Source organism: Carassius carassius, chromosome 27 (assembly GCF_963082965.1).
Source record: "Carassius carassius chromosome 27, fCarCar2.1, whole genome shotgun sequence".
NCBI classification, from domain to species: Eukaryota; Metazoa; Chordata; class Actinopteri; order Cypriniformes; family Cyprinidae; genus Carassius; species Carassius carassius.
In genome coordinates this window covers 2,733,958-2,749,902 of record NC_081781.1, presented here as the reverse complement: position 1 = coordinate 2,749,902, position 15,945 = coordinate 2,733,958, and the positions used below count along the sequence as shown (strand labels likewise).

Sequence of the window (15,945 nt, the reverse complement as noted above, 5' to 3'; positions counted from 1 at the left end):
TTATGAACTTTTTTTACACATTTGATAAAGATACTGTTTATTTATGTTTTTTGGAAGCTTGTTCCCAGCATGGGATAAAATAACAAAAAGGTAATTACCACTTTTTATCTCACAATTAAGACTTTTTCTCGCAAAACAAATGTCAGAATTAAGTTGCTTTTCTTATTTTTCATTGACAACTACAAGATATTAAATTGTGAAGAAATAAAATCTGAATTTTGAGTTCACACCTTTTTTTTTCAGAATTGTGAGCTTAAAAGTCACAGTTACCACCAGCCAAAAGTCACAATTATTATACTGTTTTTTATTCTGTGGTGGAGGGGGAAAACTGAAAAATGTAAAGAATTCTAAGAAAAAGGAATTACAAGATTAGATAAAACACAAATTACCTTTATTTATTTGTAGTTTTTTTATTTTTTATTCCATGGCTGAAAAAAGTTTGTATACCTCAGGTTTAAATACAAACATAGAACTTTTGATTTTACTAAACTTTAAAAGTATTTTTTATTGTTAGTTCATGTTAACAAATGCAACCTCATTGTAAAGTGTTACCAACAAATGTAATGTGGCACTGTGGAGGAAATTAAAGGTCATTAAGCAAAACCGATGCAGAAAAGTGAAGCTCCAGCATCATTTTCTTGCAGTCGCAGCTTGGTTTGTTCTATTTGTTTCCTAATGCAATGACATTCAGATATTTATAATTGTCCAAATATGTTTTAGTCCCACTATACTGTACATGTGTATTTGTCAGATCAAACTGAAAGGCACTTAATTTGCTCAGGTCTCCTTCTACAGAAGGCGGTCCTCACTGTTTGACAGGCAGAGTGAAGGACCAATCACAGTGCTTAGAGCTTATCACGCCTCTCCGAGCTGCCTATAGACTCCTTTCAACTCAACCACATCTCCCATGAGCCTTAGCTTCAGCTGCACGCTGCAGAAAATTTCCAACTTCAAGACATCAGGTAAGAATATTCTCAAATCTGACTTGTCAGCATTTGACCTTTCACCTCATGGATAAACCGCGCCTCAATGAAGAGCTTATTTCCACTGCAAATACACCATTGCCACACTACTGCTTTAGGTTCCCATCTGGATTTGTCTGATCGGAGGCGGTGCTCTAGTAGTAGTGATTCAGGCTGCGGGTTCCTGGGACGTCCGGCTGTCCGTTCATCCAGATTTCCCGTATGATGCGCTCTCTCTCCTCCAGTCGCTGCGCTCGCTCCAGCTCCTCCGCTGACGTGAAGACGTTTGTGTTGAGCATGCGCTCGAAGCGCCGGTGCCGTCGGGCCGAGAGGTCTGAGCTCGAGTCCCAGTCTGAATCAGAGTCGCTGGTGTCGCTGTCGGTGTCTGCGGGTCTCTGGCGCTTCTTAGCGACGACGTGACGAGGTTTACAGTCTGTACGACAGGAAATCTGAACCACCAGCGTGAAGAGCATGAGGAACAGACTGGCACAGATGCCACACATGAAATACAGCGCACAGCGCTCCGGGTGCTCTGGGATGGAGACACAAAACAGACGACATGAAATCAAAGTGACCCATTTACTTTCTTCAAATGTATATTATGTTCCGGGTCAGTTTGAGCCGAATGCATTTTTGGGAATACTGGTTAACACATGATCTTTTCCTTGAGTATTTCTCATTCAGGGTCATGACCCTGCCTGCTAAGTTGTGTCATTGTGTGATGTAAGTGGGTAAATTCGACCTGTAAATTTCATGGTTAAAATGGGTGCACAGACTCTTTTTAAAATGTATTTTATGATACAAGATATTTAGATTTACAATATGCATTTGCCAGAAGAAATGCATTTATACATTTTCATCAGTTTATGCAATTTATTTGGGAACAAAAACAAACAAAATGTCTAAAAATGTAAATACTATATAAAACTATGGAAGCCAGTTTCCGCCACTGGAAAAAAAAAAAAACTCGCAATTGCATGTTATAAAGTCAGAATTCTGAGATTAAAAGTCACAATTAACTTTTTTATTTTTTATTCAGTGGCAGAAACGGGCTTCCATATAAAAGACTAATATTCAATAATATAGAATATTTTATAGTATTCGTATTTTGTGAAAAGCAGAGTTAAATACAGAAAAACATATATTTATTTTTTAAATATATGAGAAGTATGAATGTTTAAGGTTTACCTGTTTTTTTATTTTTATTTTTTTACAATACGCTCTTAAAATGAAGGTGCTTAAAAGGTTCTTAACAGCGATGCCATAGAAGAACCATTTTTGGTTCCACAAAGAACCATTCAGTCAAAGGTTCTTTAAATAACAATATCTTTCTTACCTTTTTAGAATCTGAAGAACCTTCTTTTGCCACAAAGAAACTTTTGTGAAACAGAAAGGTTCTTCAGATAATGTTTCTTTATGGAATGATTTAGACAAACAGGTTCTTCTATTGCATCGTTAAGCACTTTTATTTTTAAGAGTGTAGTGGGATTTTTGGTAAATTGTAGTGACCAATTTGACATTAGGCAACTGAAGCTATTTCAGGAACCGTTTTAGCAAATTTTTGTTTAGGTCTGGCACCACTTTTTATGATTAAATTAGTTACCGATGCATAAAGTCCAACCATAGTTTTCCTATTCAGTATCTTGCTGAACATAATGAGAAAAATATGTCAACATCATTCAGGAATACGCGATTAGTTTGGAGTCAGTAGTAAAATCTTTGTTTTCAGCAAGGATGCATTAAATTGATCAGCAGAGACAGAAAATACATTTATAATGTTACAAAAGATTTTTGCTGTTCTTTTGAACTTTCTATTCATCAAAAAATCCTGAAAAATAAAACGTATCACGTTTCCACAAAAAAAATCAGCAACTGTTTTCAAAGTTGATAATAATGAGAAATTTTTCATGAGTAGAAAATCGGCACATTAGAATGATTTCTAAAGGATCTTGTGACACTGAAGACACTGAAGATTCAGCTTTGATTACAGGAACAAATTACATTTTACAATATATTCAAAAACACCAATTCTAATTTGTTATAATTTTTCACGATATTAGTGTTCTCCATATTATTGATCAAATAAATGTAGCCATGGTGAGCAGAAGAGACTCCTTCAAAATACATAAACATGCGCGCACACACACACACACACTACATGTCTATACATACATTAATCTGCATGTAAAATTACTGATTAGAATGTATTACTATCAAAACCAAGAAAAAACTATTAAAATAATAAACAAAGAAAATGCAAATGATTTTATCAGGCTTTATTTTAAATATCTAAAGGTCTTAATTTATGTGCTTCTTATTATTCTAATAGAAATATTAATGCTTAGGGTACACAATTTCTGCGGTAACTATTTCATGTGCTGCAACATAACACTTGTTTTTTTTTTATATTCATTTACACAAATTACATCTGACCTGTTGGCTGCTTATAGTAGGCTAGTATTAAGACCACTGATCTACAGTAAAAGTGATTTATAAAGACCACTGATCGACAATAAAATAAAAGAGTAATTAAGACAAAGAACGTTGTGTAGATTTATAATTAATTTTTCTTAACATAATCAAAGGCCTTTAAAAATCTTTGAAGTAGACAGGCTTATATATTCAAATGCAGAGCTCAATGCTAGGGTTCAAAACTGTACTTGCCCTGCCAAAAATAAATACATAAATAAAAATAAAATTGCTATTGTTTTCTTTGTAAATAGGCAGCAATCTCATTTCACAATTCCAATTTCAATACCACAATAAATACTAACTATTAAGTTCAAACATTAATGAAGACAAGTGAACAGTCAGCAATAAAATAAGAAAAAATTATCATAAATAGCACCGTTTTGAGGTACAGATATTGCATAATCAAATGTAAAATACTTCACTTAACACACACACACACACACACACACATACATACAAGTCAAGTCAAGTCAAGTCACCTTTATTTATATAGCGCTTTAAACAAAATACATTGCATCAAAGCAACTGAACAACATTCATTAGGAAAACAGTGTGTCAATAAAGCAAAATGACAGTTAAAGGCAGTTCATCATTGAATTCAGTGATGTCATCTCTGTTCAGTTAAATAGTGTCTGTGCATTTATTTGCAATCAAGTCAACGATATCGCTGTAGATGAAGTACTGTACATACATACATATATATCCTTGTTAAAGCTGTTAGTCAAGAGCAGTGAGTTATTTCTCTCTGTCTTTTGTTCACATTAATGACACAGACCGACAGTAGGTATAAGGCTTCTGTCTGGCACTTTAAGGGAATTTTTTCTCAACTGATTACAAATTAAAACAATATATTACACATAAATGCTATAAACATACAGAGACATATAGCTGGTATTATTAAAGTTTATTAGTTAAAATTAAATATAATGCAGTTTTCATTATAATAACAATTATTGAATGACAGGTGAAAATATAATAAATATGTACTATAGTGCACATATTTAGCAAAATACTCCTTTCTTATGGCTATTTTGCTCAATTAACCTGCTATGGTCTTTAAATGACTTTCTTGAGGTAAATGTAACGTTCTGTGACATAATTGTTCTCCTACTGTTTTGACTGATGACTGATTGATCGATATTATTTATGAGGCATATATACATTTCGGTAAGTTGTACTGTATCTTTAAACAGAAAGTAACAGATGATCGGTTTACTTGAACTGAGGCGCTAAAGCGATCTGTCACGTCACATTTTCTAACGCCAAAACGGTATTGTCTGAATTTTGTAATAAAATGGACAGAACCTGAGAGCTGAGAATTTTAAATGTCATTTATATAGATCAGTGAGTGGTGGCATATTACAGCTGGAATATCCTAACTTTTTGTAATAAAACAATGCAGTAGCCTACGTGTATCATTACATTTCTGTCTCACCTCAGCAGTCAAGTCCTGTCCTGCTGACATCTTCACTTAAGTCTTTTGCCTTCCAGCAAATTATTTATTTATCTTGACACATTTGGTGGCATCTGCCTCAAGTGCTTGTCGTTTTCTCTCTCTCAACTTTCGGCCCTCCTTTACGCTTAGATATTTTATTATTTAACATATTGAATTTCGTTGCAGTTGTAATGCGGCCGCTTTTCAAGGCTAGAACTTGATACTGATTGGCCAGTGAGCAGTGAACACGTCACGTCACGTCTCGCAGCTCGCATCACCATCATGCGGCTCCATGAGAGTGACACATAAGGTCGGAATTGGACTATACAACAATATATTTACGAATATATTTGCGATTAATAATGATTTAAAAACAAAATACATAACGCACCGGCCCAACCAGACCACGGCCCACCGGGAATCTCCCGGTAGTCCCGATGGCCAGTACATGCCTGTTACATATACATCTTTCCAACCCAAACTTCTGGCCAGTAATTCACGTCACAGACTCAAAGTCAAATCTGAGCAGCTGTGGGCTGCAGATGTTGTGATGTTACCTGTGATGTAGGTGTAGGCCACCAGCATGCTGTTGATGAGGGCCATGGCTGGTCTGATTACGTTGGAGATGGTTGGGTTCAGATCACTTTCTCCAGACTGATCTGTCTCTTCTGAATACGGACCAGAACTCCGTCCTCGCGTCGACCTCCCTGTGATCAAATGAAAATCATCATCAGAATCAGAATCAGAAAAAGCTTTATTGCCAAGTATGCTTTCACATTCAAGAAATTTGTTTTAGTGACATAAGCTTCCAGTGCACAGACAACACCACACAGACAATAAGTAAATAAATAAATTGTATAAACAGTTGTGCTATAGATGAATCATGCCCTTGTTTGAACCAACCTTCATCATGAGATCTTTATAAAATAGAAGGTTTATATTTTGCCCCAAGCTTCCATGTCTGGCAATAAACAAAAAAAATAAGTTGGATTTACATCAATAATTCATCAACAGGTCTTCATTGTGTGTGTGTGTGTGTGTGTGTGTGTGTGTGTGGTGTCAAAGGAAAAGTTCACTTAAAAAGGAAAATGCTGTCATCATCATGTTGTAGCATGACCGATATATTTTTTTTTCTTCTTTATAACAAAAGTATGGTGCTGTCAAGCTCCAAAATGAATAAAATTGCTTGCAATTAATTAACTACACTCTTATATTTCTTAATGACATCAAATGCCATTGCTTCTTGTGATCTCATTGACATCGTACCATATTTCAGTGTATATGCATCCATTATATGATTTCATATGGTAGGCTACTTTTATGGTCTGTTTCCCATAATCTTTTAAGCTTGACGACTGTAAAATTATCTGCAGATAATTTTAGCTGCAAGTATTCTGGTAACACGTTCCAGGATACTGGTTTCAGTCCCAGATTCTTACATAAGCACTGTTTGGACGGTAATTGTTTCTCAGGGGGACGTAAGTGATTTTCACCATTAACGGGGTAGTCGGTGATTTAATTGCTGTCTGAATCCGGGATGTCTGTGTTTTTCTCTCACCACCCCCGTAAAATTCCCCTTACCTACTGTTTTTTGACAAACACCAAGGTCATGTGGTAATTTAATTGCCATCTGAATCCACATCTCTGAGTTTATGAGGAGAAATCTATTCAAAATTCAGTGTTTAAACCCTTTTTGAGAACTAACTGTTAACTGTTACTTTAAAAGAATAATACTTCATAACTGCTCCACCACAGCGACTGGGAGCAGAAACAGGAAGAAAAGCACATAAAGATTCTAAAGGGGCCTTTACTATTGAAGCAGTAGGCATGCAATACAATTTTAAAATGTGTATTATAAACAGATAAATACATAACTATGTTGCGTATAATTATATATAACTATAGCGCATCTGTTTTACTATTTTTAATCAGGAGATTTAAATAACCAAATAATAAGTAGAATTAGATTATATATAAATATGCTTGGAATAATAAGAATACATTTTACATAAGTATTTTGAAATACATTTTAAACGATAAGAATTAATTTGTAAATATTAAAATAAGTTTTTTTGTTTTTGCTTTTGTTTGTTTTAAGTTTCTGCATCAAAAATACTAAAATATCTAAAATCTTGTTTTCAATTTAAGTTACTCTAAAAACTAATAAAAGAATAATTATAATTTAAATAAATAATAATTACAATAAAATGTGAGTATAAGTTTTTCTTATAATTTAACTCTAGTTTTTTTTATTGTATTTTTTTGGCTAGGTACTTTTAATGGAGATAATTGTTTTTTTTGAACAATAAACATAGCATCTGTATTTTAACTTCAGAAGTACAGTTTCTCAGTAGGTTTTACATCACTGTGAATATGAGTGTGGAAGCCTGTTTCTGTCATGGAATAATGTTGAATGAAAGATATAAACACACAATTCTAAGAAGAAAAAAATCTGTATAAAAAAAAAGGAATTCTAAATTTAAATCTCGCAATTTACTTTTTTCCACTACAGAATAAAAAATAAAAAATAAATTAATTGCAACTTTTTTTTCTCGCATTTGGGAATTTCTATTATGCAGTTCGGACTGTTCTTCTCAGAATTGTGACTTCATGATTCTTTTTTCTCAGAATTGTTTTAAAAAAAAAAGATTTGTAAAATAAAAAGTCATTATAACCTATGTATTCTTTAATCCTTTGACGGAAACCTGCTTCCAAATGAATGGTTCATTAAAATTCATGTATTCCATAAAGTGGACTAAAAATGACAAAATCATCATTTGTGTGTGAACTATCAATATATTAATAGACCCTTTGACGTAAGAAACAAGGCTAATCTAAACAGACCCCATATTAAAAGCTTCTTAAACATATCTGTTTGTACTGCCTCTGCTCGCGGGAAATTAAATGTTTTTTCTGTCAGGTTCTATTATACAGTCAAAACACGGCTGTAGGGCTGCACAATTAATCAAATGCAATTATTATTGTCCGCACATTTAGTCAGTAAACCGGTTCTGTGATTAGTAGTAAACCTCCATCACCTGCTTTCAGGTGGAGCAGCATTTACTACACAGAGCCGTGGTTCTCTGACAAGCTATGCAATGTCACATTCATAATCGCAGACGATATAATCATAGGATTATGAAATTGACTAAATCGTTTGCGATAATGACAGCAGTTTGTGTATCTTCTCAGTGAACTACGGCTCTGTGTAGTAAATGCTGCTCCATCTGAGAGCATTTGAAAATACCACATTTAATAACGTTTTGACTCCAAATTCACTTCATAACATCAGTCGAGTGTTTGAAATAAATCTTTCTGTGAGATTATGTGGCTTAAACAGAATAATTAAGGCACACAATATTTCATTGTATTCTAAGCAGTGATAAAGGCTATGTCGATTAGCATTTCATCATAGATATACTTTATTATGATGAAAATTATAATAAGAACTGATATATTGCCATAGTCATGTGTTTATTAGTCACATTTCATCAATGAAAGCAGTTAAATTTATTTAGTATATTAGTTATATTTGGATTTTTAGGTCGAGAGCGCTCTCTGGCCTTGGAATGGATATTTACTGCTGATCACAGAACTGTGCTTCACTGAAAGATACACATGACAATCCCAGCTTCTGCCTTATCGCGATTCATTGTCTTTACGACTTAATTTTGATTAATTGTGCAGCACTATCAGCACTGAGATTGTGAGTGGTTTCAGATTCATGACTTCAGATCTGTGTTTCCCATCATTGCCCTGATAAAAGCAATTATTTGGACAGCGGAAGTTTGGGTCCTCAGTTTTGTACCTGGTGCAGAGTCCGAGGTCAGAGACGGGGTCCCGTCAGGAGGAGCGCTGTCTCCCACCACGTTGGGATCATGAGGCACAGATGGAGGAGATGGGAAGGATGGATGCCTGGAAACTGACTCCTGCACCAGTTTCTTTGGGACTAAAAGAGACACATAATTCAGTAACTCAGCAAAAATGATATTTCTACTTGAATTACCTTCCTTCTCCCTCACACACGCTCACAATGCATTAGAGACAGCCACGAATCGTCCTCCTTTTACATAAAACAAGACAGTCTTTGTGCTCTATAGACAGTGAAACAAAAGGAAAACATAGTGGCAATGATCAGGATCCAAGCAGACTGGAAGAAAGGAGAAAATAACCACAAATTGTCAGATCTAAAAGATTGGATCCCTTAGATACTGTGGAGAATATTGCATGTAAACCTCCCTGAATCACAGGTGTGTGTTTTAAGGGTTTGTTTAAGTTACTGTGATTTTATAATTGGTTTTTGATTATATTTGGCACATGTCCTCAGAGTGAGTTTTGTGATATTTTACTTTCATAAGACAATAATCAACAGGATTATTTTAGTGCATATCGCACTAGATGGAGTTTATTAAATAAAAATATCCCTATTTACACTAAATAAATCATAAAAGAAATAGTAAAAGCAGTCAAATAAAATAATAAAAAAATAATATAAAACAATATAATACGCTACAGTTAATTCTCACCAAGGCTGCATATGATAGATAGATAGATAGATAGATAGATAGATAGATAGATAGATAGATAGATAGATAGATAGATAGATAGATAGATAGATAGATAGATTCTATATTATATGTCACTTGCATTATTATGTATAGCATATTATTATACATGACAATATATATTAAATACCTAACTGTAAATAATATAAATTAAAATATATTCATTATTTTGCTGCTTAAACCCTTAAACCCTCTCTGTCTCTCTCTCTCTCCCTCTCTCTCTCTCACACACATACATACACACACACACACACACACACACACACACACACACACACACACACATATATATATATATATATATATATATATACATAGTTTCAGTAACACACAGCATTTGTTTTAAACTCTCTGAATAAACATGGCACCAAATTTAGCGAAACAGATTTCAGTTAAACTCTAGAGAGTCTGGAAACAGCCTGAGGACACACACACACACACACCGTTACTCTGAGGGAGGTCAAGTTAAAGACTGACACAATCATTGTGTGTGTGTGTGTGTGTGTGTGTGTGTGTGTGTGTGTGTGTGTGTGTGTGAGATTGTAAAGCAATTACAGTCCACTGATTGGGGGTAATTGGAGGCACATGTGAGCTTATGTATATTTATGTGCATGTATGTATGTGTGTGTGTGCCTCTGTGTCTATTTTTATATATGTGCAAGTGTGTTCATTTTTAATTTTGTACAAAATCCTCAAAAACTGAAAGAGAGTTAAAAAAAAAAAAGAGAATAACCCATTTAAAGGAAAATGAATCGCAAATCCTGAAATATGAGTCAAGAGTTTCAGAAGAAAATGTGCTTAGGTTTGCCAAGATATTAAAGTCTACGATCAAAGTTACAGATCTCAACAGGATCTCATTTCTCAAATTCTCTCAAGATCCAATATTGTTATGCATTCATTTTATAGCTCTATGTCAACCATTGACTCAATTGTGTGTATTTGTATTTTAGACAAATGTGAGGCAAAGCTGATGGCTAACTGAGATCTCTAGGGGACTCTTAACACAGGACACATTTTTCAGTTTGGAGGCAGGGCTTTCTGTTTTTACAACCAATGGATGACAAGTGAGTGTTAAGGAAACCTATCTGAAAACAGTCATTATTTTTGGTATTACTGTTCAGAGACAATAACTGCACAGAAAAGACCCACTTTGTGTTTAAAAACAAAGAACAGAGAACAGCACAAGAATCAACATGGAAATATTCCTGTGATCAGAGTCAAACTAAACCATTCCACACCACAAAACGTGTGTGTGTTTTGTCTGGCATAGTATAGCTCTATTATGTGCCGTATGCTGATCCGTGCAGGAAACAGACACACTTAACTCACTGAAGTGTGGCATTCTGGGACAGCTGGAGGCCTTGCTGCACAAATAAAGACCTAGTAATATCTACAGCAATCTGTTTGATTCTAATTCAAGACATCAATGAACAGAACACAAGCCAAATCACACACACACACACCCTGAAACACACAATCCTCTAAACCACAGAAAGTGCTATTGAGATTCAATATCAATGTGCAAACAAAGTACAAATAGTAAAAGTTCATGGAGGAGTGTGTGTGTGTGTGTGTGTGTGTGTGTGTGTGTGTGTGTGTGTGTGGGCATGTTTTGTGACATATCAGGACACAACTCTGTATAATGACATGGGTATGACACAGGTATTACAAGGAGAGGGTGACTTATGAGGACATAACCCATGTCCCCATTTTTCAAAACGCTTATAAATCATACAGAATGAGTTTTTTGAGAAAGTAAAAATGCACAAAGTTTCCTGTGAGGGTTAGGGTTAGGTGTAGGGTTGGTGTAGGGCCATAGAATATACAGTTTGTACAGTATAAACATTACGCCAATGAGATGAACCCACTTTTCACAAAAACAAATATGTGTGTGTCTCAGTGGTTTTTCCTTGTTTCACCTGAAACATTGTAGAAATTGCACAACAAGCAACCATCCACGGCACCTTAACAATGTAATGGTGAGTTTTGCACTTGAAAATCTTACTTGTGCAAAATTTATTCAGAAAATTGAAAAATGTAGTTTGAATGTAAGTGAGAAAGCACATGCTTTTATACACACACATACACACACACACACACACACACACAACCTGCTGACCTTTAGAAACATAATGGCATTTCCACGACAGGTGTTGATGAGAGAATGCTGGTCTCTTATCCCTCTAAAAGACACAGCCAGCAACACTCGATGGCCAGTGTGTGTGTGTGTGTGTTTAGAGAAAGCCAGTTTGCTTCTCTCTTTCATTAGAGCAGCTGTAGGAGGGCTCTCAGGCAGGGCTGTGCTGGTTGTTGTGTAATGGTGTTAAGTCTCAGTCAGCGTTGTGATGTTTATTGTCTTGTACAGTATCAAACTCCCTGTGCAGGACAGACACATTTCTGATCCGCTCCTCAAAGCTGAAGCATTTCTGAAGTTGGTTTTGCAAAAAAACAATGATAGGCTTGCCAGGTTTTCCATATTTTCATTGCCTAACAAATGTGGTGAAAAGGCTTTCTTGAGTTTGATTAATTTCAGTTAAAAAGCAAGGCTTAAACTAAAAAGTATTTTATTATTGAATATTTATTTTCATACTAAGCATCTTAATTTATATACTGTAGATAGATCCAAATGCACAGTGATGTCAAGTGAACTTCTACAGAAATTGACTCTGTGTTTATGGAGCAGACAAAACTTTTGTGTGGCGTGTGCCGTGTGTGTAGATATAAAGAAGAAAAGAGAGACAGCTGTTATCATTCTAGAGCTAATATTAGACCCTCACATGAAAACTCTCGGCTCTCAGATGCAAAGGAAAGACAGAGAGAGTATAAGAACAAAAGTCAAGATGAAAGTCATGTGCAGTATAATTGAATGCGTGTTTGCAGTGTTTGTTGCTTATGTAAATGTGTCTTCCTACAGGTAATGAACTCAACCCATTTCCCATGATGCCTCACTGGAAAAGGTGAAAACATGCAGCAGGTTTTATAAGCCTTTAAAATAATCAGGCACTAACCCGACACATTCAGACTCACAGCTTTACCTGTACTCCGTCTGGCAGGAATGCATTCTGGGAATTGCCTGAATTCCAGCCTGATCCCTGTCACAGAACTGCTTCTCTACTGTATATGAAACAGACGTGGAAAACCCTGTTTGAGCACATGCATGTACATCTGACTGAACACAAACCACAGACTCCAGTCAAGCTAATTAAAACCACTGAAGATTCAACACATGAAGACAAGAAGGACACCAAGATGTAAACGTGGCAACACTGAAGTCAAAGGTCAACGAAGACAAGTGCCAATCTCATCCCTAAAGTGAACACATTGAATCCTTAACATTAGATACAAACTCAAACTGGTCTTTATCAAAAATGTGTGCTATTTTTCATGCTGTTTATGTACAAAATCATTACATATCTCATATTGTGTATTATGCTATTTTCAGGACTTTTATGTGCAAAATGTAGCATCTCAAATTTCATGCTATTTTTCATGACTATTATGTATTAAATCATCACACGTCATATTGCAAGCTATTTTCCTGACTTTTACATATACAATTGACATCTCATATTTCATACTATTATTTATTATGTATTGTACATATAAAATCTTCACATGTCTCAAAGTTCATATTTTTCAGGGTAAGGTTTGAGATGTGACGTGATGTTGAGAAGAAAAATATCACTTATACTTCATTTTATATTAATGATTTTATATTTGTTATATTATTAACATTTATTATTATTTAAAATTTAATAAATTATTTACATTATATTTATAATAATTGTATATATTTAAAAAATAATTGTATAATTGTTATAATAATTAGTTTACTAATAATTACTTTTTTTTTGTATTCCCACTGAAGCAGTCGTTTGGTCAAAAAGGTGTTAAAATAATTAATTTGCATTTGTGCATTTATGATTCACAAATTGCTAGTTGAAAAATTACCTTTAGATAAAAGAGTTGCCATTTTATTCAAAAAATGTTTTAAACACAATACATCATTTGAGATGTGGTGGAAATGGCATTTGATGGATCAAGAGAAAACTGGCAGAATTCTCCTGTGACGCACATATAAACACTGCTGGACATGGTTAGTACACAAATTCAATAAACTAGACCTAAAAGTGTCCTTTAAAGGAGTTTCTAAAAGTACACAGGGCCAAACGTGCCCAGAAACAAACAGACAAACACACACACACACACACACACACACACACACACACACACACACACACACACACACACACACACAGAGACACAGACACACACACACACACACACACACACAGACAGAGCAGTTAAACGTCCAAAGAATGTTTTTCTGCACACCATGTAGAAATAGAGTGAGAGAGAAAGAGAAAGAGAAAGCAAGAGAGAGAGAGAGAGAGAGAGAGAGAGAGATTTTTTCTGTTTAGATCCACCTGGACTGAACTCAAAGCCTGGCATGTACACACACACACACACACACACACACACACACATACAGCGCTGGCTCTGTGTTTATGCTGACACAGCGGACAGACCCACGTTTACCCAAACACACGGGCCTGTCCCACACACACAGAGCCAGAGAACAGCATGTGAAGATCACGGCAGGACAGCAGATCTACATTCGCTCAAACTAGTCACACATTAACTGCAGCAAATCACACAAGATTCTGGACAAAAGCCTGAAAGAATCCTGCCAGAAAACTGTTGATCTTCCTGTGGGTGACTCACAGCTATTCGGTCCTGCGTAACTCGGCATTTATTTGTTTTTAGCAGTTTCAGCCTCAAATGATGCCTACTACACAGTCACAGAAAAAAAATAATAATCACAAGAGCTCACCAAACCAGTGAGTGTCATACTGATTGGCTGGTTTTACATCTTAGTTTCATTAATATGCTGTTACATTTTTTGTTCATATTTTGAATTTGTTAAAAATAGTGTGTTTTATAATTTTTATTAGTTTTTTTAAACTATGTCTGTCTTTTCAGTGTTAGTGTAAATTATTGTACTTCAGCTTAAACAATTAATTTTAGAAATGCAACTAACTGATATAAAATATGTTTGTTTTTTATATTTATATTTCAAATCAGATATTAGAAATGCTGTATTGGCAACTAACTGAATTAAAATAAGTAAAACAAATTATTTACAATTTTTATTTCAGTTAAAATGTATTTTATTTTATGTAACAGAAATATATATTTGAATGGCTTTAGTATACTTTTAGTTGTAGTTAATGATAAAAACCCAGGTGGGTGGATCCTGGGAGTCAAAAGTCATTGAGTTAAACTAGTTCAAGGCTAAAACAGCAGTGTACAGAGGAAGTTCCTGCAGGAAGATTAAACCATTGTCTTCCGGTCCACAAATAAAATGCTGAATCTGCAATAAGACACATATACAGAATATAACAGAGTAGTAACAATGAGTATTAGTAAGTAATTGATTTATTTATATAGCGCTTGTTAAACATAAATTATGAAACAAAGACAATTTCAGCTGTAAAGAAGATAATAGTGTCATTATTCAGCTCAATTCAATAACAGCGTCAAAGATGTATCATTAACCAGCATAATACAGGTTTAGTTTTGCTCTCATCTGAAAGTACCAGGACCATTATATCTGTAATATTTCACCCTTTAAACTCTTCTAAATATGAACTGAGAAACTCGACCTGATCTGTCTGTTTCACTGACCAGCTGACTGACTGATTGTTTGTTTGGTTGGGCCATTTTTACACTACAACTGGCTTCAGTGGTTTTAAAAATAACCTGGCTCCAACAAGTCTAAACTGATTCGATCTGGTTTATGAATGTACCTGCCTGCAGAACAGAAGACTAGTTTACCCCTGAAATAAATATAACACACACACACACACACACACACACACACACACATTATCAAGTCATCCTTAGCTTGTGTGCCATGACTGTATCACAGACGCTTGTAAAATTAAATGCAAATGAAACACGTGTGAGCTGAAGGTTATAAAAGCGGATTGATCTCGTAACACGGTTCATATCTGTGAGGGAAGCACAAACTCAAAGCGTCTGTTTACAGTGAGCAGTTTTAATAAGCGCACGCCCCGCTGTGCTCGCATCTCGCATGATTACAAAATAAAGCTGCAAATTCAGTCCCTCTGTTCGGTGAAAACCTGTGCCAAACTCTTACTCTGTCCCGACAAATTAGTGCTAACAGGCACAAGTCTGGCCAACAAATCCACATATGCTGAAAATATTCTCTCTGTGTCTGTAAACGTGCCTGAAGGTCTCCTGAACGCACACTGTACACATAAATACACATGCTGCGGATATTAATGGACTTGAAGGCCATTTAAAGCTCAGTAGCACAAAGAGTCACTGAGAACAACTGTTATAGATGATCATGATACAATTCTACAACAACTCAAAAATATAGACAAATAGTCAGAAGGACTTAAGTTTTAGGTAACACTGTTTTTAAGGTATCATAATTACATGCAAATAATCCTAAAACAAAACCCAACTTTTTTTTTTTGTG

General features: G+C 35.0%; 1 protein-coding gene across 2 annotated transcripts in view; it reads right to left on the bottom strand.

The window, feature by feature from the left end:
• Positions 1 to 369: 369 nt before the first annotated feature.
• The window catches only part of LOC132106431 (protein eva-1 homolog A), a 51,952-nt gene continuing 36,376 nt past the window's right edge, over positions 370 to 15,945 (bottom strand). For both annotated transcript variants that reach the window (XM_059512103.1, XM_059512104.1), the window contains 3 exons: positions 8,678 to 8,818; positions 5,427 to 5,576; positions 370 to 1,494 (listed from right to left, as the gene is read on the bottom strand). In XM_059512103.1, the coding sequence (XP_059368086.1) occupies positions 1,118 to 1,494; positions 5,427 to 5,576; positions 8,678 to 8,818 (668 nt within the window). In that variant the 3' untranslated portion in view covers positions 370 to 1,117. The remainder of the gene's footprint in view (positions 1,495 to 5,426; positions 5,577 to 8,677; positions 8,819 to 15,945) is intronic.